Genomic DNA, 27,954 nt, shown 5'->3' with positions numbered 1-27,954 from the left:
AGTCATTGGTCAATGGCGGTGTCAATATTCTACGTTAATAAAACACCGCCCCCCAGCCAAACGCTAGTGTGTGGTTTATCACTGTCTGTGACACGGGAATGTCCTTTCCTGACGCCTTGGATGCCGACGGTAAGTACGTATGTTGGGGATTATGCTATTAGTTGTGTCGGTGATGAGATTTGTACTGCGTGTCTGTAGCCCGTTAGGTGTCACCTTTAAAAGCTTATGTCCTGTTGACCCGGTGATGTTGTGATGCGATGCTGGCAGATCAGACAGTGCTAGGCTAGCTACTGCGCTAGCTAATGTTAACTGGCTCGACTGTGAGGACTGTTGCCTGTTTTTTTTCTGTTAAATTTGGCCAGTCATTAACAAAAATGTCACAGACTTCAGACTTGCTTTACAATTATGATGCAAAAATTAGTAAAATGTTGACAGGGTCCATTCAGGGCCTTAACTGCTAACCAGTTAGCTTGCTGTGTCCTGTATAGAGTCAGGTCTGTTTCAAGCCACAGCTTATTTCTCATTATTAATTTTGTCCCGTCTGTAAGAAAGAGTAATTCCTTTTGTCACATGTTAGCATAATCTGTAAAGTTAGGTTAGGCATTTTGGGATGAAGTAAGTCTACCACGCTAGCTGTAGTTCACCTGCTGCCTGTCATTTTCTGTAGTTGTGGATAGGCTCCACTTCTGGCTACATACCAGACTGTGCAGATAGTTAAGAAGCTGGCAGCTAGTCAAGTTGCTCTACTACTTAACAGTTAATGCAAGCTTAAACCATGAACGTTTGCAGTGTAATTAAATACCTAAAGGGGTTTCACCAAAAGTCAACTGTAGAACTGTCTGGTAATAGTGTGTATAGCTGTGGTCCTTTGACGTAGAAATGAAGAGTATGCTAAGGTGATTTACAAAATGTTTGTCTTATCTGTAGGACAATAAAACTTCAGTGAGGCATTGGATCAATGTGGAGTACAAGTTCAGGAGTGAATGAGGGCAGACAGCTCCTCAGCAAGCCCTGAGCTGGCTGACCTCAGAACAGAAAGAACGCCTTTTTGTAGCTGAACAAAAGTCAAGGAGCTTGGATTTCTGATTCCTGAGATGTCCATGAAACGAGCAGACGGGATGTCCATCGCTCAGGCTTTGGCCATGACTGTAGCAGAGATACCGGTGTTTCTCTATTCCACCTTTGGACAGGTAAACCTCTGTGCTCATGCACCGTTAAGTTTTGCATCTTGTAACATTTGCATGTAGCCCATGGATAGACAGATGGACATACATACAAATACAAATAAAAGGAACATGTTTTGACTAAATTCTTATGTTGATAGTCATCCTTACCTCTATTCTCACTGTTTCTCCTGCTTTCAGTCTATATTTTCTCAGCTACGGCTTACTCCAAGCCTAAAGAAGGTGCTGTTTGCCACAGCGCTGGGCAGTGTGGCACTGGCTTTGACAGCTCATCAGTTGAAGAGGCGAGGGAGAAAAAGAAAACAGACAACTCGGGGGAAGGATGGCCAGAAGACTGTAGGAATTCCTGAGGTGCTGATTAAAACAGGAAGGCCTTCATCACTAAAGAGAGGTGTGCATACCATCATTTAACACCAGCCACATTAGAACAGTAGTGGAATCTTAGTGTGACTTTATAGGTTGAGACATATCATTCATCTTTAGCTCAGTAAACTCCTTAAAGCACCTCTTGGATCAACAAACTCATGAAAAGTTGTCTTTTCAGAGGTATGTAACTGTAGCAGAAAAGAGGTGCTTTGAGGATATGATGATCCTACAAAATCTTATACATTGCTGTAATGCAAATAGTATATGAAGTATAAGTATACAAAACAGTTATAAAAAGCCCAACCTTAAACATCTACAGTAGTAAAATGCTACATACATAGTAATGCAATATAGATGAGATGAAAGATGATGAGCTTTAGATGATTTAATGATGTAGAATAATGTGTAATGGCTTAATCAACATCAGCATCAGAATGGGAAGGTTCAAAATGATTTTAAAACAAAGTCAAATAACTCAGTTCACTGCCAAGGAAAGATGATTTATTGTCGCTTCTACCATTGCTTTGGACATATTGTAAATATAATGTACTGTTACAGCTCTTAAAAAAACATGCTAACAAGAGAATGTCTTCCTCTGTATAGGGCCACTCACAGGGCGACAGATGATGAGTCCTAGCACTCGGAGCAATGACACCATGAGTGGGATTTCTTCCCTGGCACCGAGTAAACATTCAAGTTCCTCACACAGCCTGGCATCTGTTAGTTCTAAAAGTTTTTTTTCCATATTTTTTTGTTGTTAGATTGTATTATACCCCTGGTAAAATTTTTGATGGATGTTGGAACTGTGTTTTGTTCATTTGTTTGTTTTGTCTGGAGCAGATGCGGGTTCCAAGCTCTCCAAATCAGTCTGCAAATCCATCTACACCCTGGGAGGCAGAACCGGTCGTAGAAGAGTCGGGGGCTGTAGAAGACGCAAATGCAGAGAATCTTTATCTAATGGGTAAGCAGACACGTACTGTAAAGTCACACTTGCCCTTGTTCAGTTCTGGCTTGTCAGTATGGTCAGATTACAGCATTATTTTTCCAAAAGGGATGGAGCTGTTTGAGGAAGCTTTGCAAAAATGGGAACAGGCTCTGAACATACGGCACCACACTCACTCGTCCTCCAGCAACAGCCTTGCATTGCAGGGGCAATGTGTGCAGATGTTTCCAAGGTAACTGTTGTATAGTAACAGACTCCTAGAAAGAATATGACTACTGTTTAGTCCATGTACAGAATTATACAAGTACAATATTAGTGCATTTGGCATGTTTATATAGTAATTGAATCATGTATATAAATAATAATAATGGATTGGATTTTATATAGTGCTTTTCTAGACACCCAAAGCGCTTTACATTATTGATCCATTATTCATTCGCTCGCCCATTCCCCCTAAAATGATATTAGAACATCTCAGATCCCTTGTATTGTTTTTCCCTCTTCGCTTATAGGTTGAAGACCGTAATAAAGTCTTTGCTGAGAAGTTAGAAACCCTACTGCACAGGGCATATCATCTACAGGAGGATTTTGGCAGTAGCATCCCAACAGACAGCGTACTGGCAGACTTTGGTAAGACAGCAGGTTTTCTTAGTGGATACAGGAAACTCAGACACAAGAACCGTGAAGAGGAAAGAAATTCTGATCATTGACTTACGTTGGAGGGAGAACTAGAGAGAGCTGCATGGCAAAAAGAACTTGAAAACTTGTGATTTTCATTCTTGCACAAGGTGTCAGTTTGTTTGTGGTGTGTGTTCATTTGGCAGAAAGTGAAGGAACCCTTATCCTGCCTCAAGTGGAGAGTTTCCACAGACTGCAAGATGATGATGCTACTACTGTTACCTCTGACGACTCCTTCTTCTCGGCTGCAGAGGTTAGATAAGATCACTGATTTCCAGACCCTACTAGAGTTTCTGTATTGGAAATATACTAATAATATACTGAAATGTCTTACAGATGCAAATGCTGTTTTTGTGTAGTACATGAACTGTGCACAAAGATCTGTGTGTTTTATGTCTGTGTAGTTGTTTGATGCCATGACTCTAGATGAGGTCTACCAGCCACTGAGGCCGGCAGCGCTTTATGAGGAGGCCTTGGCTCTAGTGCATGAGAGTAAAGTAGCCTACAGGTCTCTAAGGTAACTAAAGCATAAAGTCTTCATCCAGATACTAAAGTCTACAGATCTGAAATACTCCAAGAGCAGCAGAAGGTTTTATTAAGTTTTATACTCCTCTCCCTTCACCAGGACTGAATTACTTGAATGTTATAGTGACCAAGATTTCCTTGCCAAGCTTCACTGTGTGAGACAAGCATTCCAGGTTTGTTCGACCTTTTTGTTTGCATTGCGAAAATGACTGTGATAAGATGTCCTTTTGTGAGTTAATGTGGAAACCTACCTGAAAAAGGAAGGGTCAATCCTCTTGCTTTAAAATATTTTATTCTTGACCCTTGATTGGTGCAAAACTGTCTTCATCTGCACAGTATTTTACAGCACTAGTAATTACATATAAAATATCTATTGCATGCTGCCATGATTGCAAACATTTGGGTGACCTCTTAATGAAAGCACTGTCTGCAGCCCAAATCTCAGAAATACTTTATAAAAAATGTTCCCTGAAGGATTGTTACTAAAGAGTAAGAAGGTCATTCAGGACGTGGTTTTCATCATCTAACAGTGTGATAAAGAAACATATTCAGACTTTAGTAGAAATCCGTAATTTTTTTTTCTTACAGGTTCTGTTATTGGATGAAACTCACCGTACATTCTTCATGGAGACTGGAAAGCAGATGATTGCTGGGTTGATGGTCAAAGCAAACAAGGTAAAACATCAGTTTACCTTAACCACTGCACAGTAAATTGAATTGCAATGTTGTACTGTTCAATACAATCACAAAGGACTGCAAGGTCATACGTTTGTTTGATATTTGCAGAGTAAAGCTCTGTCCTTTCCTACATTTTAACACCACATTTTTATTCATTTTGGTTGTATGTTTATAAAATTTTAGATTCAGTGTTTCAGAATCCATTTCAAAATGGGCCCTCATCTGTGCATTTTTCTTATTAACCATACAAATGGATGTGGATTATATAGTATATGTAATGACTGTAATCATACATTTTAATTCAAACAAACGGGACACCCTTTAACATGTTCCTTATTGATCCTTTTGTTTTTTCCTTTAACACAGAGTCCAAAAGCCTTCCTAGAGAGTTATGAGGACATGCTGCTGTACACTCAGAGAGAGGAAACCTGGCCCATCACTAAGATGGAGCTGGACGGCCGAGGGGTGAGTAATGTTCTCGTCATTTGGTTTTTCAGCTTGTTGCCTGTGCTTTGCTGAATGCATGTCACTAATGATTAAATTAAAATCTGTAAAACTAACTGAAACCTTGCAAAGGTTTTCTTCTAATTTGTTGATATTACTCATCAGCCCAATGGCATACATGTCGATCAGTTTATTTGTGGGCATGCTCTTACACAAATTCAAAATGCCTAGTTACTAGCCTGAATTAAATTTTAATTGATGTCCAGCCAACAGTTGGGTCATGCTGTACATAACCAAGTACAGTGGTACCTTGACTTAGGAGTGCACCAACTTACAAGTTTTCCAAGTTACAAGCCGTCACTTACGTGATTTATTTATTTATTTTTATTTTTTTGCTTTGAGTTGTGAGTCAAAATCCTAGTTATGAGCGAGCTTCAGATACACTGCTGCTAGTCATCGTAGCCAATAAAAAGGAAAATGTTGGAGCACAGCTAGTAGGCATCCTGGTGCCAGATCCTCCATGTCTCTGCTCATCATCTTGAGGAGTACTGACGGGTTCCTCCTGTCAACCCCATTTTTATATATCCTACCAGGCAGCTCCGGGGCTACATGAGGCTCTTTCATCTTTCTGCTGAGGCTTCCTGTGGCGTTGGAAAATTACTGAGTATTTAGTTTAAACTTATATTATTTTAGTTTGTTAGTTTTTTAGTTTTAGTTTTTGATATTAGGTTCAATTAGATATTACAGGTATTCTCTCCTGCCACACAACAAAGTTCGGTCGCTGTCCAGAGTGGAGGTGCTGAAACGCTTTGCCGTGTATCTGGAAGAGGTGAAAAGAGGTCGTCCAGAACATATATAGATTAGAAATATGTTTTGGATATGCCAGACATTATCTTGACATATTTTGACTTACGGGGCTGGAATGGATTTGTTGCATTTTAATTTATTTCAATGCGAATACTGATTTGATATACGAGCAAATTGAGTTATGAGCTCAGTCATGGAACGAAGTAAACTCGTAAGTCAAGGTACCGTTGTAGTAAATTAAACCGTTCCTTTTGATATAACTCTATCTCTGCAGGTGGTGTGCATGAACTTCTTTGACATAGTCTTGGACTTTATCCTGATGGATGCATTTGAAGACCTGGAGAGCCCCCCATCCTCTGTGGTAGCTGTGTTAAGGAACCGCTGGTTGTCTGACAGCTTTAAAGAGACGGTTAGTTAAAATACACCCATTCACACAGAAATACCTTTATCACATTGGGGTTTGTTCCAAGCTCCTATACTTACAGTTCTGTTATTTCGTTAGGCTCTGGCCACTGCGTGTTGGTCTGTCTTAAAAGCCAAGAGGCGTCTTCTCATGGTGAGCTTCAACAAAATTTAAAACTGAACAGTTCATTTGTTTCTCCAAATGTGTTTTTTTTTTTTTTCAACATTTGTTTCTCTTCATACTCCTGCTAGGTCCCTGATGGTTTTATCTCCCACTTCTATGCCATATCAGAACATGTGAGCCCAGTTTTAGCTTTGGGTTTTTAGGACCGAGGCAGCACTTAAGTGAAGTGTGCACTATCTTCAAGGTGAGGCATGCAGTTCCAGTGTAATTCATTAACGGTCCATATAAATTACACTTGAAAGAAAAAAGAAAATAACCAATCATCTCTCTTTTTTTTCTCATCTGCAGCAACAAATCGTTCAGTACCTTAAGGATATGTTGATCATGACAAAGTCCGCTTCACCTCTACTCAGTGTCTGGCTGAGGACATCCTGAACCTGTCCCACCGCCGCAGTGAGATTCTGCTGGGGTATCTGGGAATCGATGGTCTTCTAGAGCTTAACGGAGCCCTGCCCAGAGACACAGAGGGATCCTCAGGGCTCCACTAGGATGACTGGTGTCCACATGGCCAGTTGTTTGGGCTCGTGCAAACTGAAAACATGGGTGGGGGGTGACAAGAAGGCGGGGAAAGGCACGGATGTTGCAGCAGTAGCATCCTTTTATGAACGGAGTGAACCATGTTCCTGTGGCACACAGAGTACCAGCATCAATCCTTCATCTGTCATCTGCTGTTTCCAAGGATAACGTATTTTCATCAGACCCACAGTGTCACTGGTAAAGGAGACAAACTCTCAGATAACACCCCTCGCTTGCTCTCTTATTATTGGCTGCTGCGTTGAGAGCGCCTATTGTATTTGTGTAATTTCAGGCGTGTTGGGACTTGTCTGTCTTGCTGGTTAACACTGATACTTCTTAAAATCATACCTATCGTACACTGACAGATCACTGGGCTTTCTACGCTAAACACCACATTAGTCGAGTTGCCTCAGAATCAGAACCTTCCATTTATCACCTCTGCAACCCGGTTGAATACCACAGTCTTCATTATTCTGAGTGTGGAGGTGATATTTGTGCATTTGTATATTTTATATGAAAGGGGGAAGGATATTTATTAAATTCATTATCATTTTTGTGAGTGTTGGCCAACTGAAGACTTTTGGTGCTCGATGAAGGAAATTATGTATTTGACTGGCGATTTTAATTCTGATTTTGATTTAACTATTCAGTGTGTAATATTTAGGAGGATCTAGTTGCAGAAATTGAAAATAATACTCATAAATATGTTTTTATTAGTGTATAATCACTTGAAAATAAGAACTGCTGAGAATGAGCTGTTGATATTCACTTTTCATGGAGTCCTCAATGTACTGTTTCTTCAGCAGCTCATAATTCCTCTTCATCTTAACATTTTCCAGCAGGTGTGATCGTGTATTAAGGTGCATTACTCTCACCTAATATGAGTGTGGACCAGAGTCAATAACCCCTTAAGTCACTTTCACTTTGGAAAATGTTTAAAGAAACAGCAGCACTTTTTTTCACTTAACTTGAGGTGGTTTTTGCCTTTATTTTCATGAAAGTAAATGCACATAGAGGAAATTGAAACACTTTTTTTTCTGATGAATTCTGATGTAGCAAACAACTCAAGTGATTGACCAGCTGACTGATCAACTGTTTGCTACATCATCCCAGGTAGTCTGGAAAAAGTGGAAAACATGTCATGTGGGACTGATGAAGAAACCAAATTATTCCAGCATTCATGGAAAAGGGGCATCATAGCTATTTTAGACAGAAAACAACTAAATGTTCTGTCTCCACTGTCTATTAGATCCAAGTGTGATATAAACCAACAGTGCCACCTGCTGGTGACACATCAGCCTACTTGGCTCTCAAACCAGGTTATAGTAATGCATTATTTCCATTTTTAGTTTTTGCAACTTTTCAAAACTTTAGTAGATGAGTGATTTGTCTCTATAGAACAGGGTATGTATAGATGTAATCTTCAGTTTTACCACTAGATGCCACTAAATATCACACTGAATCTTTCATCAGGCAGTTCAAGGGTTATAATTCCCATTCCTCTGATCCTCAAACTACAGTTACTGCCCCTTTCTTGATTTTTTTTTTTTTTTAACTTGAATTGCAAAGCGTTTGCTCACTTCAGTGTTAAAACATCTTCACAGAGATGACAGTAATACAAGTTCTAGACTCATCCACAGTTATAAAAGCCGTGACAATGAGTATATAATGGGTAACGCATTACCCTGTGAGGCTTTAAACAGCAAATACCATTCTTACAGTGCTGTTTCAGCCCAGTTGCTTTAATTTTTTAATCACATTATACAACTTTATAAGACTTGATTCAAATATTAGAGTAAATCTTTTAGGCAGAATAATCTAAATACAGACTACTAAGTCTGCTCGCACTCTATACCCAGTGACTTCTAGAGCATCAGTGGGTATAACGGGATATAAGACAATGCTTTCTGTTGAGTTTCTGTTCATTTTCTTTGATTATGGACACATGGGCATTTTTCATCACAGTACTGACAGAATTGAAGAGCGTCCCAACAGTAACTGAAACGGTGCCATGTAGTCATAGCAAGGATGTTTTTTTTTTTTTTTTCATTTTTCTGATTACATGAAGTGCTATTGTGAGGTGGGACACTGTACAGCCAGACTGTAACTTGCGTAGTAAGTGCACTGATTACCTCTGAGCCAAGATAAGTGGAGTTTTGTTCATTTGTTTTCTCGGCAGCATAAACAAAGATGACTACTGTACAGGCGTATTTTAAGCGATACAGGAAATGTCCAAAGTGGATCGTCTTAATGAAATAAGGAATATTTGTCCTTGACAAAAGCAGACGTTAATACTATATGTATGTGCAGTTCAAGGCATTTTGAATCTAGTCGCTGTGCATGCAAACAGACAGAGGACTGCTTTTTGTTACCCAGAATCCTACAGATGTGTTCTGTGATCTTGATAGGCTTGCTCATGTTACAACACGTCTCTGACATGCAGAACATTTATTTATTTCTCTTTCTTTTTCTTTTTGTTTTTGGCGCTATAGGAATATTTTTGTCAAAGATGATCCAAGTCCAACAGTAAAAAAAAAAACAAAAAGAAAAGGGCCTTTACAGAAACTACCAATGTGCAGCTTTATTTTTTTAAGCAATTTGCACTTTATCAGAAACTACAGATACAGGAATGTCCCAGACCCCTTTCTTTTCTTCTCTTTCTTTTTTTTAAATAAGCCATTTGACTGTACAATCACTGTTATCATTATTTGACTGATGTATTATTCATAGTAGAGAACTTTAAAAAATGTACAGAAGAGAAACTTATCTTTCCCAGATCACTATAATACTTAAATAGTTTTATTCTGATAACTATCACAGGTCTTTGTTATATCCGTCATCATTTCAGGTTCAAATGTAATGTTACTGCTTTGTGGTCCAACCCCGATGAACTGCTTTTAATCCTTTTTCACCTGTGTTTTAGTCCTGTTAGTGTAGAGCTTCAAGCATATATGCAACAGTATGTGTCTTGCAGGTTGATGCAACTATTTCTAATAGCAAAATGCTGATAATAGTTAATCTTGAGTTTTAAATTGGTCTGCTTTTGTATGTATGATGTCCTGTGATCAGAAAAAGGAACTCCCTCCATCAGACTTTGCATCACTGCATGTTTAAAAGTGTAGATTCTCTGAAAAGCATCAAACAATATAGCCCTAAAGCATTTAGACGCAAGCTCAGCCCCAGCTAGAATCTAAATAAATCCCAATTAGAAACACTTTTAAAGGAAATATTTCGGGATTTAATCATTTCAACCTGTATGTTATCAAGGCATTGACTCTCTTTCTTAGCGTAATTTCAATAGGTTAGAGTTTTTCAGGGATCTCAGATGGCCAAAATGAAGAAAGGATTTTTTGTGAAGGTTTTTTGCTGTACATTACAAGTGTCCTACTCATGCCTTTTGTCTCTTTTCTATTGTGGATTTATGCCAGCACAAACTGTACGATGATTTGATTTTTCCATATAAAATGTTATTTTTTGTTATTAAAATCTGTTCATTATGCCTTTTCCCAAATCACGATGTGTTTCTTTGTTTTATTTTCAACCCAGGAATTAAACTTTCCTTCTGGACAAAATTATTTTGTTACCGCAGTAGAGTAATATTTAATAAGTGATCATTAAGTAAAAGCGCAGTGTGACATTAAAGAGTGTATATTGGTGAGTAAAATGGAGAAACTGCCTTTTTATTTTCATGAATAACAATGGTCAACAACAAATTTATTGTTTAAGTTTTTTGAGCTGATTTGGGATAATTTTGGTGTGCTGAATCCAAAAATCACATTAATTTTGCTCAATCAGGTCAACTTTCTGAACTATGCTACATATTGGCTTTTTAACATTTTTGCTTACATTTATGGGCATTTTCACATCATATGATACAAAATTCTTTCATATTTCTTGCAATAAATGAGTTCTGAAGATTTTGCTTTTGACAATTTATGATTGTTTTTTTTAATATTACAGGTGAATGAAATGGCTTCGACTAGAAGATCTTGCAAAAATAAGCCTGATGTATTCTGCTACATCTGCAGTGAATACATAATAAATAATAAATACATCCTGTTAGAAAATGATTTTTTTTTCTCTTAAAACCTATTTTGGGTGAGAACTATATAAAAAATCAGCTGATAAAGTCACAAAAATGTAATCAATTTTGTGAGGAGATCAAATTTTTCAAAATCAAATTAGCAAAAAAACCCTGAACTGATTGAGAAAAACAGATGTCATTTTTGGATTTAGCGGTGCAAAATGGTCCTAATTCAGTTGAAAAAACCTAGACAACTTGCAAAAAACTTTTTTTTTGTAACCCAGTGTAATTAAATGTTGGCTGTAATATCAGTATTGTCCACAAGGGGGCAAACACCCTGCACTACATTATATTAATCTCTGCCATTATAATTCTTTCATTAGCACACATTGAAAGCCTTTCCTTTGAATATCTGGCTCGTTAAGGAAACAACTTTGCTCCTGCATTCATACTTCACTTTGCACCTGAAGATAAGGGTCATATTGGATTTTTTTTGGGTTGTTTTTTTAATATTTGGCTGCTTTTTAACCATACATTGACAAAGTACAGAAAGGCATGAAGACAGTGGGTCAGTCACTGAAAACTAGCAGCGGTTGCTCATTATTCTGTCTTTGTAACAATGTCTTATGTGCAGAATATTTAATCAAAAACATACTGTAGGCCTATATATTAAGTAGTCCCACCATATGCACATGTGACTGTACTTCAGAGGGAATTTCTCATTTTATATTTATAGAAGTGCATGAAGCACTCTGACATGAAAGATACACACCTCAGCCATTTCATCCTCTTATGCCTATAGTTATAGATGGCGGTAGTTCAGGTTCTGCTGTTTACTTTGTGCATCCTGTTTTGCAGGTTTGCTCACTTCCTACTCATCACTAACTTAATGTGAGCTAGACAGAACCCAGTGGACGTATGTTTTTTGTGCTGTGTTTGTTGGTCGGTACCCAGGCTCTGTCACTTCTACTTGCTCTGAGTTGTTCTGCTCTCTGCTGGATTGTCCAAAACTTTGGGTCAGGATCCAAACTGGGTCACTGACCTCTTTTTATTGGGTTCCCAGCTGGTAGAACAGAATGAAAAACAAAGCTATGATATGACATCACCTTTGTCTAATTCTTTTTTGCTAAACTGGATTGTTCAGTTGTTCACTCTTTTACAGTTGAGGGAATGAAAACATGATGATGCTTGAGGTCTGTGACTGCCTCATGAAAGCCATTAATAAACGCAGAGGAGATACTGAATGTATGCCAGGTGGACAGGGAGTGAACAAAGTGGACAGTATTGAAGCAAGTTAAATTCATTTTTCCTGAGCAAAGAGAAGCTTCACAGTGGAGAACTAAATATATTGTTTTTTGTATGTATGTTATCATTATTAGACTGTTGACCAGTGGTGTTAACATTACTCATCAGTATAGGCTGCGACTGGCAAGTGTCCCATTTATAACTCATCTAGACTGAGCTGAGAAAAACCTTTTCTTTCATTCATTTTAATGCTCTTTTGAAAATAAAAAGTGTGTGTGTGAGAGAGAGAGAGAGTTTTTTTTCCTTTAAGACTTTATGTTTCAATTTTCAAATAAGCCTCTGAATCAGCATAGGACTTATGAACTAGTCCAAGGCAGAACAACACACAAACATCAAAGCCCATCTACTCACCCACCCAAAGGCTCAAAGAGAAGGTAAATAAATAAAATAAAATAAAATAAAATAAAATAAAATAAAATAAAATAAAATAAAATAAAATAAAGAGAAAAAGGGGCACAAAGTTAGACTGTCTTTTATCACGAAAAAAAAAAAAGATTAAAGTCTGATGTATAATGGTTGTGTTAATAGTCTGTTTTTGTAGACAGTTATATGATATGATGGCTGAAATTAAAAAAAAGAAGGAATGAAGAAGTCTGCTGGAAGGAGATAGCTTGAGTGTGTGTGAATTTTGACCAACTTTTTTAAACATACTTTTTTCTGTTAACAAGGCAAGGTTAAATTCTGTTTTTATGTGAACAAGAATTTTTTTTTTTTTTTTTTTTTTACTTTAGTTTATTAATTCAGTTATATTGTATTTTTAGTTGTTTTTTTCTTTTTTTTTTTCTCTGTGTATTGTTCATTTCCAGGGAGGTATTCATATAAGCCGTTTTTGGATTCTATCCTCTCCTGCACAATGATGTTACTTGTTTGAATGTTTTTTTTTTTTGTTTTTTTTTTTTTAATGTTTTGCTGTTTTATGATGTGATAAATAAATAAATAAATAATAAAGAGAAAAGAGGACACACTTTTAGACTCTCTTTTATCACAAAAAAAGAAAAAAAAAATGAAAAATTACAGTCTGATGCATAATGGTTGCGTTAATAGTCTGTTTTTGTAAACAGTTATATGGTATGATGACTGAAATTAAAAAAAGAAGAAATGAAGAAGTCTGCTGGAAGGAGATACCTTAAATGTGTGTGAATTTTGACCAAGTTTTTTAAACATACTTTTTTTCTGTTAACAAGGCAAGGTTAAATTCTGTTTTTATGAGAACAAGAATTTTTATTTATTTATTTTATTTTTTAACTTTAGTTTATTAATTCAGTTACATTGTATTTTTAATTTGTTTTTCTTTCTTTTTTTTTTTTTTTCTCATTGTGTTGTTCATTTCCAGGGAGGTATTCATATAAGCCTTTTTTGGCTTCTAACCTCCAACAAACCCTGAAAATTTCATCAAAATCTGTCCATAACTTTTTGAGTTATGTTGCACACTAACGGACAGACAAACAGACAGACAAACAAACAAACAAACCCTGGCAAAAACATAACCTCCTTGGCGTGGGGGGGCCCACGGGGGGGGGGGGCACTGATCAGCCTTGGCGGAGGTCTGCGCTCTCCGAGTGCTTTTCTAGTTAATTCTTTTTTCCTTGTTGTTTCTTTTTTTTTTCTCACTGTATTGTTCATTTCCAGGGAGGTATTCATATAAGCCTTTTTTGGCTTCTAACCTCTCCTGCACAATGATGTTACTTGTTTGACTGTTGTTTTTTTTTTTTTTTTGCTGTTTTATGATGTGATAAATAAATAAATAAATAATAAAGAGAAAAGAGGACACACTTTTAGACTCTCTTTTATCACAAAAAAAGAAAAAAAAATGAAAAATTACAGTCTGATGCATAATGGTTGCGTTAATAGTCTGTTTTTGTAAACAGTTATATGGTATGATGACTGAAATTAAAAAAAGAAGAAATGAAGAAGTCTGCTGGAAGGAGATACCTTAAATGTGTGTGAATTTTGACCAAGTTTTTTAAACATACTTTTTTTCTGTTAACAAGGCAAGGTTAAATTCTGTTTTTATGAGAACAAGAATTTTTATTTATTTATTTTTATTTTTTAACTTTAGTTTATTAATTCAGTTACATTGTATTTTTAATTTGTTTTTCTTTCTTTTTTTTTTTTTTTTCTCATTGTGTTGTTCATTTCCAGGGAGGTATTCATATAAGCCTTTTTTGGCTTCTAACCTCCAACAAACCCTGAAAATTTCATCAAAATCTGTCCATAACTTTTTGAGTTATGTTGCACACTAACGGACAGACAAACAGACAGACAAACAAACAAACCCTGGCAAAAACATAACCTCCTTGGCGTGGGGGGGGCCCACGGGGGGGGGGGGGGGGGGGGCACTGATCAGCCTTGGCGGAGGTCTGCGCTCTCCGAGTGCTTTTCTAGTTAATTCTTTTTTCCTTGTTGTTTCTTTTTTTTTTTCTCACTGTATTGTTCATTTCCAGGGAGGTATTCATATAAGCCTTTTTTGGCTTCTAACCTCTCCTGCACAATGATGTTACTTGTTTGACTGTTGTTTTTGTTTTTTTTTTTTTGTTTTTTTTTTTGCTGTTTTATGATGTGATAAATAAATAAATAAATAAATAAATAAATAAATAAATAAATTCAAATCTGATCAGGAAAGTCTCTAAATAGTGAGTATCAAAAATGCAAAAGACCAAAATTAATTGACGGATCATGAAAAATCCAATTTATTGAATGAAGCACAGTTCGCTCCTTTAATATTGAATGCTGGACTTTTGCCTCTGTTTTCTTCATTCAATATTTCTTCTCTATGGGCCAAACATCTCATCGGCTCCGCGTGTCTGTGATTGGTCGGTCGCTCTGCTGCCGGGGCCGGTTTGAACACCCAGCTCCGCTCACCATTGGTCAGACACGTGTCTGGGGCGGGGCACTGGGGCAGCCCGGTTGTGTCCGGGTAAGATGGCGATGCAAGAGCAGTGCTCGGCACCACCTCAATGGCGGTCCATATCTCTGACACACGTAGAGTTTGCCGAGGGTAAGTCAATTTAACATAGTTGTCAAAGTACCTGAACTCTACTAATCATCGGACGTTTTCTCATTTCGAATAGTACGTGTGTTTTGTCGCTACTGAATGTACACGGCCGTCGGCGATATTGCCAAATTGTGAGCTCCGGCAAAACGCGTTGCACAGCAGGGAATGTAACCCGGGCTGCTAAATTGTGAGACAGCGACGCATGCGCACTCGCCTACAATGGCCACAATGAAGGCTAGCTAGCCTACTAGCAGTCTCAATTCCGTCAATATTTTTGTCACTTAAGAGCTAGTAAATATCATATGTCCTGCTAAAAATATTAGACGAAATTTTAAACAGGCGGGGAAGCAAAATGGTATTCAAGACTGTACTGAAACTATCTAGCAGTTTCACCTGAAAGGAATGGAGTCAATGCTATAGCTAACGATCTAGTTAGCTCGTTGGCCTGTTAATGATTTGTCCAACTAGGGTAAAACACATAGCAGTGAGCAGGATTCAGATTAATTAAATAAATTATATTGTCCATTAATATAGCTTGGGGTAGAGAGCCTTGCCTATACTGCACCACCTCACTACGTTTAGCTATAGTTAAATATTTGACGCGTCCGGGTTGTATATTTCACATGCTAGGTGATGTTTGGACTTAAATATTAGCTGATACCAGGGCTTATGGTGTCTGTCCCATTAACGCCTGTGTTGTGTCCCTGTTTTAGGTGATCTCACAGGGCAAGTACTGGCTTACATCACTCTCCTGCCCATAGCGATTCTTGTGGGTTTTGTTACTCTCATAGTGTTTAAACGGGAACTGCACACGGTAAGTTATGCACTTTCTTAACAGGGTTTTCAGAAACGGGGTCACATTTAGTGACAGGACATAATGATTTCTGTGACTCCTGGTGGTTAATCACGGATGATGTTGAATCAGGTGAGTTTGAAGTGTTGTTGACCTGTTTTCCAGATATCATTCTTTGGTGGGATCGTCCTAAATGAAGGGGTGAACTGGGTGCTGAAGCACATCCTCAGAGAGCCTCGCCCATGTGCAGGTGAGAGCAGGAACAAGCAGTTCACTGAAACACAGACTTGAGTAGGTCTGGCTGTTTGCCAAGGTCATTACTGTTAGCAGGATATCTTTTAACACACCGTAACAGTTGTTCAGATGCAGGAAATCTCTTATCTGACTGATCATAATGTCTTTGGGTTGTGCTGTGATTAAAGCTATTCTATTGTTATGCATCTAAAACTATTATCTTGTTGAAATTTTGTGTTTTCTTACACAAAAACAAAGAGTAGAGTGAGCATCTGTATTTTAAATGAATATTCAAGTCTGTAAATGTTCCTGTCTTTCTGCAGGGGCTCATTCATCTGTTCCCACAGAGTATGGGATGCCCTCCAGTCATTCCCAGCTTATCTGGTTCTTTGTTGTTTACTTCTTTCTTTTCCTTTATTTAAGGTGAGTTGTTTTTCTTTTTCTTTCTGCTTGGGGACATTTAAGGGTAGGAAGGTACAGCTCTCAAATTCTCAGAAGGACAACAAAGTGCAGTAATCTATACAGTAGAAACTCTCCATTGTCTCAGTAACATTACGCTTTGTCCACATTGTGAGGGGTTTGTGCTACATTTACACCTAGTGTCCACGCTACTCTAGCCTTTTAATCGACCTGAAACTGAAACGCTTCCTGGCCCCATTTTATTTTCAAAACTTTGGGGTTTGTTATAATGTGGACTAACAGAAACAAAGGCTTTGGGGAATTATGATTTGCTCACCAACTCTCCAGAATTGAATTGGAAAATCCAAATGTAGATCATCAGTAAATACATACCTTTCCCTGATTTTTTTTTTTTTTTTTGCAACAACTTTCATGTGCCTTTTCTCTGGAATGAAACAAAATGTCAGCCTTGACTACCAGCCATTAATTTGTCATGGAAACTGAATTACAGGCAATTCTGTTGTCTCTGTTAACAGCTGTTTTGCAGTTAAATTCTGCATTTTTTCATGCTACAACTAAGTATGTTCACAGCAGGCACGCTATTTCAGCAAATTAGCAAAAGTTGTCCAGTGGTGTTATCTACCTTCTTGGTCATGCATTGTGTGTTACAGGTGTGTTAGAATGACTATACAACTTTTGCTAAAATTCTTGCGTGGACATTATTTTAACATGAAAACCTATTACAGGAATGTCTTTGCAGTTCCTATGCTTTATCAGTTCTGAGATTTTTATTTATTTTTTTTCAACACATGACATTGATGCCATAGTGCAGACTCATGTTTTCCTATCTTTTCAGAATGCATCAAACAAACAATGCTCGATGTGTGGACCTACTATGGAGACACATACTGTCCATCATCCTGTTGGGCATTGCCTTATCAGTCTCATACAGCAGGTAAGGGACAGACTTCTGCTCTAAAATCTGCTGCAGTTAAAGAATAGATTAATCCTCTGAGTTCTAAAATTAGGCCGTATGTTCATTATTTTCCAGGAGAATGAAGGGTACAGGTCTGGTCATTATAAATAGTTCATTCTCATCCTGTACCGCGCTCATTATGTGAATACATCATAAACACTTCAGCTGTTTGTAAAATAGGTGGAATATAATGACGTGGATATTTTGTCATTAAAACAACAATGATGATGTGTCGACAGACGCATTGCTTTTGTGAATGTGAACATAATGAAATATTTTGCGTGTAAAGAGCATTTTTTCCCCCTGGAGATAATTGCGCAAAAGGAGGTAAAATATTAGTTACGGGTTCATCAGGTGGGTTAAAACTCAACTCCCAGCAAATGATGAAGTTATTATGGAACTTTTTGTTGCCATATTCTCATATCTGTCAAAATCTGTCACAGTTAGGAGCTTGTTACTGCCTTTGAATACTTAAAAATGTGCAGTTATTGTATAGAAATTTATGAAGCATTTATATCAAACATCCTGGAATGTCAACCAAGTCATTTGCGATAATTGGAAAATGCAAATGTTGTGCGTAATGCCTTTAATCCAGAAAAAATGCATCTCCTGTGTTTGCCTGTATGGGCAGTGTGGCAGCAGCAGTAGTGACATTTGATTGAACGCATCATCTACCTGTGTATGTCTCTGACTTTTTTTGTGTGTACTTATTGTTGTAAGCGTGTTGTATTGTTGGTGTTTGGTTCAGCACTGTGTTGTTCCTCATTACTTTCAGGGTCTACCTGTTGTATCACACCTGGAGCCAGGTTTTCTATGGCGGAGTGGCTGGTAGTACGATCGGTATAATCTGGTTCTTCTTCACACAAGAGGTGCTGACACCATTATTCCCCAAAATAGCAGCGTGGTAAGAACTGTTCTCATTTCACTGCTTCTTTCTCATGTCACTGGGGAAGATAATTTCATTCACTGTCTGAATTCTTCTATAACTGTCTTATCACACGTTTACTAATCTTTCCTTATTTTTTCTATCCCATGACCTTTGAAAGGCCAATATCAGAGTACTTCCTGGTGCGAGACACAAGCCTGATCCCCAACATCTTATGGTTCGAGTACACAGTGACCAGATCAGAGGCAAGGTAAGAGGACACCTGTCATTCAGTAGTAAATACTAAATATTAGTTTGAAAATAATTTTAATACATTATTTCAGGGTCACTATTTGGCAGGGCAGATTCTGTTACAAGAGTGCACTTTGTCACTCAGCATGTTATACCATTTCCTAACTTAGGTATTATTATTTATAACCTTCAAAAGGGAACTCACAACCATAGCTATGAACCTTGTTCGTGTTTGCACAGCCACTGCTCTCATGATGTTTATTACACAATAGTAGTGGATCCATGATCAGTCGAGTTATGAAGCAGAATACTCATGTTCATTTACCGCTCATTAGGGTGCTAATTGCTAGCATGCTAAGTGTTTCTAGAATATACATTGTTTATAACAGAGCTGAAATTATCCATCATTTCTTGTCAATGCTCATTTATTGTCAGCAACATCACTGGAGAAATACAGGAAAATACTAAGATCAAATAAGTACTAACTGAATTTACACAGAACTTGAATGTGAATGACAAGTGGTGGCACATGATCAGACAGGACACCCATTTGTACATTTTTGTAAATACATTAATTTGATGTTAAATTAAATTTGAATATTTCTGATGATGATAGTAAATTGTAGCAACCTAGTAATAAATGTCAAATGAAGTTGAGAAGCTTAAATACTGTTGATAAAGGACAGATCAGTAACCCATCTGATCTGAGTTCACAGTGACGTTCACATGAACTCACTATTTGGCAACAAACAGGTCACAATAATCCTTGTTCTGTAATGCGTTATGATATCTTACTAATGTGCATAAAGTCTATATAATTCATCTGTTAAATTATAACATTTTAAACTTCTAAAGTCATTCTAAAAATCATCTTATTGTAAATTAGTACCATAACAGGTTTTAGGCTGTTTTTTTGCCTAATCCAGGTATTGTCTTCTTTTTCTTAGGAACAGACAAAGAAAGCTTGGAACAAAACTTCAGTGATCTGCACAGTACTCTTGTGAAACTGAGTTTAGGACCACACACATGCACATACACATTCATGCACACAAAACACAAATGTTAATAAAAAAAAAAATAAACAAAAAAAAACATTGAAAAACACACTGGAGATCCATCTTTTGGACTGACGTGGTTGCAAGGAGTAAAGGGCAAAACCGTTTACAGGTGGCGAAAGAGTGCCTGGACCTGGCCCGGAGCCTATAGCCTGAGCAAGTCCGTCCACACGCCTCTCCTTCTTGTACAGCTTGCCCAAAATGCTCTCCAATGCATGCAAGACTGTGCAAGAGGCATACTATTTAATGATAGATTAATATATATATTTTAACTATAAACGCACGCTGACAGTAACAGTGTACTGTAAGAGATTCAAAAGGCCCAAAAGGAGGCCTTGGTCAAGTTTTAAAACAAATTGGTGGGCGTCCTTACAGCATGTACTTAGTGATTCCTTTTTTTAAAATCTTCTGATGGATAGCAGGTGGGAAGGTGTGGGGACGGGGGGGTTGGTTATGGTTAGGATTAGGGTTATGTGGAATTAACCATCTTTTTTCATTGTTATATAACGAATAAAGAACAATTTCTTAAATTGGTTATTATGTAATATACGTGAAAATTTGCACTTTGTGAAATTTGCAAGTAAGGAAACAACTAACACTAGTTAAATGTTAAGACCCTGCCCCCGGTTTCCCCCATCAGTCTTTGCTTTGTGTCTATGACTGTCAGTCCTAATATATTAGACTCCAAAGCTAATTTGCAAGCAGTGTAAATTTAATGTACCTTATAAACTATTGAGCGTTGAGGCTGTGTTTTCCGCTCCTATCCATTGAGAGACTGACTCATAGCAGCGGGTTTCAGTTGTTTTTGTTGCTGAACACACTATGGACTGAGACGGTGTTTTCTTATTGCCTCACATACAGTAGCAGCCTGGGAACAGAATTCTGGGAAACAGTTATATCTCTTTGTTTTTTTTTTTCTGTCTCTCACTGTTTAGTATCTTATCTTGTTTTCTGCTGTTGCAGAGAACGTTTTCTTTTTACCTGCATTTTCCAAGACAACATTCCATATCATTTAGTGAGACAAAATACATAATGACCGCTGAGGAATTATGTTTTCTTTTTGTATTGTTTTTGAAGAAAAGAAAAGAAAAAAAAATCCTCGGGTCAGTCGTAGCATGTGATTATGCTTAATTCCTCATGGCCCACGGCAGCTAATGATGAAAGCTGTCAAGTGGGGATCTGAAGCTGATTTAAAACTGTCATATCATTAGCTCCACAAAGGGAAGTAGTTCTCTTAGAATTTGTTTTTTCCATGTGTAACCTATGTCAGGCTGAATAAAGATGTGTTTATGTACAAAAAATGGGTCAAGTGTCATCTTTTGTGGCTGCATCTTTCTGCTTTCAAAGTATTACTGTAGCTATTGAGCAATTACTGTATGTGATAGTAGGGATTATATCTTTTATACGTCAGTAAGATGCATTGTAGAAACTGCATAATTTGTAAATGAATAAAACAGGTTAAAGATTGTTCAAACATGAAGTTACGTTGAACATGTGAACTAAGTCATTTGTAGATTCAATTTTCACCATTTTAAGAAGGAAAAAAAAATCAATAGTAGATGTAAATATGGTAAGCTGAAAAAAATCTATTTTACCAACTTTAAAGTCAGTTACTTAGAATTTCTAATTTTGCATTTTTCACAATACTATTTTCTTGTGCAACCTGATTTGATTTAACTGAAAAGTTAATTTAAAAACTACTAAAAAGATGGCGCTGATGAACAAAATGAAGTAAATGTACAAAAAAAAAGTATGTACATTAATTTTTGATCTCTAACTTCGGTACATCTATGTTAATATGCCAGGACTTGGTAAATCTAAATAATGTTTGTAGACAATGGACATCTTGACAATTTTTGAGAAAACATGCAATTAACTTTTTAAAATACATTTTAATGAATGATTTGGAACTTTACATCTACTCAATAATATTAGATGTTGCCGTTTCCATTATTTTAAAGTCAATAACAATTACTTTTGTAGAGTGTATGTGTGTTTAAACACTACAGTTCTTCACCGAATTACTGTATTAAAATATAAACTGTGATTTTATATTGACAAATTAGAGATGTATTTGAAACTGAGAGTTAGTGGTGTACAAAAGAAAAGACAAACTGCAGGTAAAATACATTTTGTACACTAATGCAGCAGATAGACCATGTGATATTATTGACATAGATGTCAAGAGTCCATCTCAAAAGTATTGTGGTAATCTGTAATCTGTAATTAGTAATTGTTAGTTAGTTATTGTGTTTTGTCATTTAGTTGCACTATTATGGTTCAGGTGTGTGTGAGTGAGATGGGAGGAGTCAGTGAGAAGGAGAGTGAGTGGAAGTTGGAGAGTTGAGAGTGTGTCTCTGAGAGTAGCCGTGTTTAAGTTCAGTAAACTTCCTGAACGTCACTCCTGGCTTCATCCTCGTGTGAAACTCTCCGGGGTGTTACAGTATGTTCAAGAGAATGTCTTACATGTTTGCTGACTACATAAGTTAGAGCAGGTGACAAAAAACAGCCAATCACCATCATGCATTTGTGACCCCAGTGACTCCTTTTGACTTCTAGATGATAAAAGATCTGCTTCATTTATTAAACAATCCATCCCCTCTTTAATTTACTTCACAGATCTTTCCTCAGGATACACACCACACGATTCCTGAACAGTTTTTACCCCACAGCCATAACTACACTGAACAGTGAACTGAACCACTAAAGTACAGACATTTTTATTTGCGCTATTTGGTTGCTGCATACATTGGTACTGATGTGTGTGTGACGTACTGAGTGATGTGTGATGTGACTGTGTGATGAATGAAGGAATGTGGATGTGTGAGTAAATGAATGGATGTTGATGTGTGAGTGATGCAGATTTTTCTTTTCATTATATTTTTATAGTTACTGTTATTTATGAGTCTGCATCCTGATAGTGCACCTAAATTTCAATGTACATTTTGTGTAATGACAATAAAGTATCTTATCTTACCTTATCTTGTCATACTTTCTCTTCTCTTCTCTTCTCTTCTCTTCTCTTCTCTTCTCTTCTCTTCTCTTCTCTTCTCTTCTCTTCTCTTCTCTTCTCTTCTCTTCTCTTCTCTTCTCTTCTCTTCTCTTCTCTTCTCTTCTCTTCTCTTCTCTTCTCTTCTCTTCTCTTCTCTTCTCTTCTCTTCTCTTCTCTTCTCTTCTCTTCTCTTCTCTTCTCTTCCCTTCTCTTCCCTTCCCTTCCCTTACCTTACCTTACCTTACCTTACCTTACCTTACCCACACCCTCACCCACACCCATTGCCAGGTACAACTGATGGAAACCTTCACCTATTTCCGTCTTTCCAAGCATCTTTTCCTTATCTGTACACTTACACATGACTTCTTTTGTCCATGCGAATCAACAGTATGGGTTTGATCACACATACATCTTTATTCAACTAAAAATATCAGTTCTCACTGTGCACTAATGTTAAATTTGGATGTAGTCAAATGTATATTGTGGAGATATAAAATAATCAAATTCAACAGTACACATTTTTAACTTTAGCTCTGCATAACGCTGAGAAATCCTGCAAAGTGCACGAATATTGAACCCATCACAGCACTGACATCCACTGGAGGAAGCTTGTTCGTGCAAGATGTGAAGCTTAATGTGGTGCAAACTGAAATCATAAAATAAAACTAGAAAAGCACTGAAATTTTCATCCAAATCTGTCCATAACTTTTTGAGTTATTTTGCTACCAAACAAACACACAAAGCAAGGTGATCACCATACCTCCTTGCGGCGGTAACTACTGCTTCATATCTGTATAATATATTAAGCTGTCAACTATTATCAGAATGTAATGTGTTGCCTTTAGATTAATTAATATGTGACTACATTAGTGGTAGTGTAGTACATAGAAATGATTTTGAATCTAAGACTTAAATATGAGATGTTCTGTGTTGTGTTCTTATTTATAAACATTTTATTAAGTAGATTTTCAGGTAGCTGTACTTTATTTATTTTTGTGGGCTTTTTTTTGCCCTTCTATCCATATTTTAGCGAACATATATATATTTATTTCTTCTTAATTTTTCAAAAACACTCTTGTTACTTAAGTTTTTACACATTTATCATTGCTATGATTGTTTTGAGGCTGTTTCTAATGACAATACTCAACATCAAGACTGATTTCAGCCTACATGGATGTGGCAGTAGTACATGATGAAAAAGATCATCCCTTGGGTGTATCACAAAAAATGACCAAACATAAGACAAAAGTCCCTTAAAAGACACACCAAGATGTAACAGACAGTAAATGGAGACTGAATGTATTGAGTTATTCACAGTTTTTTTTTTTTTTTTTAGTTTTTTTTTTTATTTTATTTGATTTGAAGTTAGAACAGTTTCAAAGTCTTCACTTCACATAAATATTACACAAGGGTCAGTTTACATTGCACACAGACTGACTTTTTACCTTATACTTTGATTACATTTAGTACTTTTTCACTTTTACTGCAAAAATAAGTTAAATCCCTATTTCTGCTTTCATCAGTTTTCTTCTATATGAGTATCTTCTCGTCTACTTGAGGGAGTTTTATGAATGACTTTTGCCACCTGTGTCCATGAACACAATATCATCATTTACTATGGACATTACATTTACTAAAATAAGTAAACATACAATATTAAGGTATTGCTTTTCTTAAGGTACTACTTAAAATGTTATAATTTATCAGAAATGTAGTTCAACAATTTTGTGGATGGAGATATTATAAGATCATTAATCATAATATCACAGACTGTTTTCAGACTGCAGGAAAAAGTGCAAGTGACTGATCTTTTTACTCATATAAAACAGAGTCAATCCACCTGCAATGTGATCTTTTCAAACCACTTAAACATGTGGTCCTGAATCAGATACAGATCTGATCCTCTGCAACTATGCAAAGCCTGAACAGTCAAATCCAGATTTATGCTACTTTCATGTCATTTTAAATGGAGATTTGTCACAATTCTGCAAGAAAAGTAGTCAGTCACATGCTATAAATAAGTACAAATACAACATATTAAATTAAACATTAAAAATAGGTTCGTATAGGTTAATTCTTTTGTTAATACCCCTGACCATGGCACTCCTAATGCTAATGCTAATGCTAGGTACTATGTGTGTATTAGGATGGGTAAAATGCAGATCATATTTCCCAGAAGATATAATAAACTAAAATAACCTTTAATTTTTAACCATTATCCAAAACTAACTCAATTTTTCAATTTTGATTTGTGCCTCTTCCATGTTGGTCCTAAATCCGGTACAGATCTGATCTTTTGCAACGTGGCCTCAATCTGAGCAGTCAGATCAGATGTGACTTTCACATCTTCAGATTAAGATTCAGAGGGGAGTCCGTCAAATACTATAAAGTAACTCAAATGAAATAAACCTCAAACAGGCACAATGATAAAATGAACCCAATAAATGTCATATAATAGTAAAGCCCTAACTGTGACCATTTTACTGCACAGTGGCTACTTGATAGTACTTACATACTTTTACTTGAAAGTGAGATTTAAATGTACAACTTTTACTGGAGTATTTTGGATAAATACTTCTATTGAAGGAAGTTATCTGAGTACTTAACACCACAGTTTTAGTGCATGTAGCTCAGCTCAGGACCAGGACCAGGACCACACATGAATCTGATGTTGGCCACATTAACCCATAAAGACCCAGTGCTGCTTTTGTGGCAGTTTCCAAATAAATTTTTCTCTATGTTTAACTTTTCTTAAGTGATTTATTATAATTTATTATGATATTATCTGCAGTATTTTGCATTTTTTCAGTGAATATCATGTATTTTCCTGTATTTAATTAACTGAAAGTGTAGATGTTCATAAAAGCTCAGATAAATGCAGAGGGTTATTATATCAGAAACAGAGAAAACTGAAGAAAAAGTGACATTTTCATCAAAATCTATCAGTAACTGAACATAAACCAATTGTTTCTATCCACTGTCATCTATCAAACTCCATGGGTTTTATTGGTGACTCAATGTTGTAGAAGATGACAGTGTTTCCACTTTCACTACGGAGCCTCTGAACGTCCAAATGGGTCATATCTGATGACCATCAAAAGATGACAAACTGTATTTTACTCATATTATTTACATGTGTTGATATGATCAGTGGATCGACAGGTATTAAACAGTTTAGATCAGTAGATAGTTTTGGTTGGCAGTGGCTGTTTGGGTCTTTATGGATTTAAAAAAAAAAAAAAAGCAAACAATCAAAGAAAGAAATCAGATCTGAGCCTTTAGTCCAAATGGAGCATAAACGCAGACAAAGAGTAGAAAGGTTTTGTTGAGTAACCTCAGGACTGGTTTCAAAACACAAATACTTGTTACTGATAGTATCATGATCAGTTAAATACACAGTTCAGAGTCTAACAGAGGCCCTGTCATCCTCCTCAGACAGAGATGATTCTAAGAGTAGAAGACACCACTTCCATCAACACATACTTGTACTTTTATCTCGGCATCTTAATGACTTCATTGCATGGTGCAGTTCACCTGAATCACATCTGCATTCATTATTGACTGATGTACTCAGGTGATTGGAATACATTTGAAGGGACTCGTAAACGTAGTAAGTGAATCCAAGAATTAAACTTTGTTCAACCAGTAGTGTTGGATTTAATTGGTTCTCCAGGGAACCAATTAAATCTCTAATCAAACAGCAGCCCTTGTTTGATTAACAAGCTGAAGCTGCTGTCCTGCTTTGACTCCTCCAGTCGACTTGTTTATTTGCATTCGATATGTGTCGTGTAATCCTCTTATAGGTTTCATTACTCACATCAACACACACGATGACCATTTTTCCATTAGTTCTCACATTTGTGTTTTTTCCCCTTTTTCTGAGGCTCTAGATGAGAAATAAAACACTTTTGTGACTTTTTTCCTGGCTTTTTTTGTGTGTTGGATTGTGTTTATTCTGATTTGTAATTTGTATTAAAATCTGGGCACAAAGAGCTTAACCAATAAAGACCCAGTGCTATTTTTGTGGCAGTTCCCAAATGAATTTTTCTGTATATTTAACCTTTCTTAAGTGATTTATCACCATTTATTAACATATTATCCTCTGTATTTTGTGTTTTTTCAGTAAAAATCATGTATTTTCCTATATTTAAGTTACTGATCATGTAGACGTTCATTAAAACTCAGATTAAAGTTGAGGGTTATTATATCAGAAACAGACAAAACTGAGAAAAAAGTGACTTTTTCATTAAAACACATCATGCTGTTTATGTCTATGCTGACGTCAGCACATGCACAGACGTGATGACATCAGCTGGATCGATGCCAAAATAATCTATAATACATGCGAGGGGTGCGATTTTTTGTGCCTGGCACCACTTGTTCTCTTTATTTAACCTTTCTTAAGTGATTTATCACCGTGTTTTATAACATTAATCTCTGAATTTTGTGTTTTTTCAGTGAAAATCAGGTATTTTTCTATATTTAATTAACTGATGATGTAGATGCTCCAATTAAAGTTGATGGTTATTATATCAGAAACAGAGAAAATTGAAGAAAACGTGACTTTTTCATTAAAATATATCATTAACTGAACATAAAATAAGTGTGTCCATCCACTGTCATGGATCCAACTCCATGGCTTTTACTGGTGAATCAGTGTTGTAGAAGATGACAGTGTTTCCACTGTAACTATGGAACCTCTGAACGTCCAGATGGGTCATATCTGATGACCATGAACAAAATGACAAACTGTATTTACACCAATTATTTACATGGATTGATAGGATTAGTGGATCAACAGGTATTAAACAGTTTGTATCAATCATATTTGGGTCTTTATGGGTTAAAAATGTGTCTATGTTGATGATACGATAGTGTCAGAATCATTCAAGCCAGTCCAGTTTGTACTTATCTTGGGTTAGATTGTTTTTTTTCTTTTTTTTTTTTTAAATACTGCTGCATATATGGTAAACTTTCAATGTTTATAAAATGTCCTTGAAGCAATTATAAGCAGTAATGTCTGAAAGTGTAAATGACATGGTAGTTTCTGAATGCACTGTAGAAAAATAATGATGTAAGATGGCACTACATTTGAGATTTGGATGGAAATTCTTCAATCGGCTTGATGTTAGAGAGTGAATTACAGCTTCGGTCACATTTGTAAAAGAAATGTCTTTTTTAATAAACGATTACAGCCCAGATGTTGTAATGTGTAAAGCAGAAAATCATAAGAGGATGCATTTTTTTTGGACTAACAACTTGTTTAATTCTTGGGTCCGCTCTAAAATGTAGCCATAATTGATCTTTTTAGGTTCTTTTTTTTCTTCTTCTTCTTGT

The 27,954-nt window shown here is 36.5% G+C and overlaps 2 protein-coding genes across 2 annotated transcripts; both read left to right on the top strand.

Annotated features, from left to right (window-relative positions):
- The first annotated feature begins 33 nt into the window (after window positions 1-33).
- LOC115429779 (mitoguardin 2-like) lies at window positions 34-10,241 on the top strand. The gene is given in 18 exon segments (XM_030149492.1): window positions 34-133; window positions 928-1,190; window positions 1,365-1,575; window positions 2,154-2,269; window positions 2,391-2,511; window positions 2,602-2,739; window positions 2,962-3,123; window positions 3,318-3,424; window positions 3,576-3,688; window positions 3,797-3,869; window positions 4,285-4,371; window positions 4,741-4,839; window positions 5,900-6,034; window positions 6,128-6,181; window positions 6,280-6,337; window positions 6,340-6,395; window positions 6,500-6,527; window positions 6,530-10,241. Coding segments are annotated over 17 exon segments (1,824 nt in total). The 5' UTR covers window positions 34-133; window positions 928-1,094; the 3' UTR covers window positions 6,700-10,241.
- Window positions 10,242-14,943: 4,702 nt separating this feature from the next.
- Window positions 14,944-20,926, top strand: dolpp1 (dolichyldiphosphatase 1). The gene is made up of 8 exons (XM_030150412.1): window positions 14,944-15,054; window positions 15,765-15,865; window positions 16,010-16,094; window positions 16,402-16,501; window positions 17,334-17,432; window positions 18,229-18,357; window positions 18,500-18,589; window positions 19,518-20,926. The coding sequence occupies exons 1-8, from the start codon at window positions 14,979-14,981 to the stop codon at window positions 19,552-19,554; spliced, it is 717 nt and encodes a 238-aa protein (XP_030006272.1). The 5' UTR covers window positions 14,944-14,978; the 3' UTR covers window positions 19,555-20,926.
- The last annotated feature ends 7,028 nt before the right edge of the window (window positions 20,927-27,954 follow it).

Source organism: Sphaeramia orbicularis, chromosome 12 (assembly GCF_902148855.1).
Source record: "Sphaeramia orbicularis chromosome 12, fSphaOr1.1, whole genome shotgun sequence".
NCBI lineage: Eukaryota > Metazoa > Chordata > Actinopteri > Kurtiformes > Apogonidae > Sphaeramia > Sphaeramia orbicularis.
The sequence above is the reverse complement of the archived record's forward strand: the minus strand, read 5'-3'. Positions and strand labels throughout refer to the sequence as shown.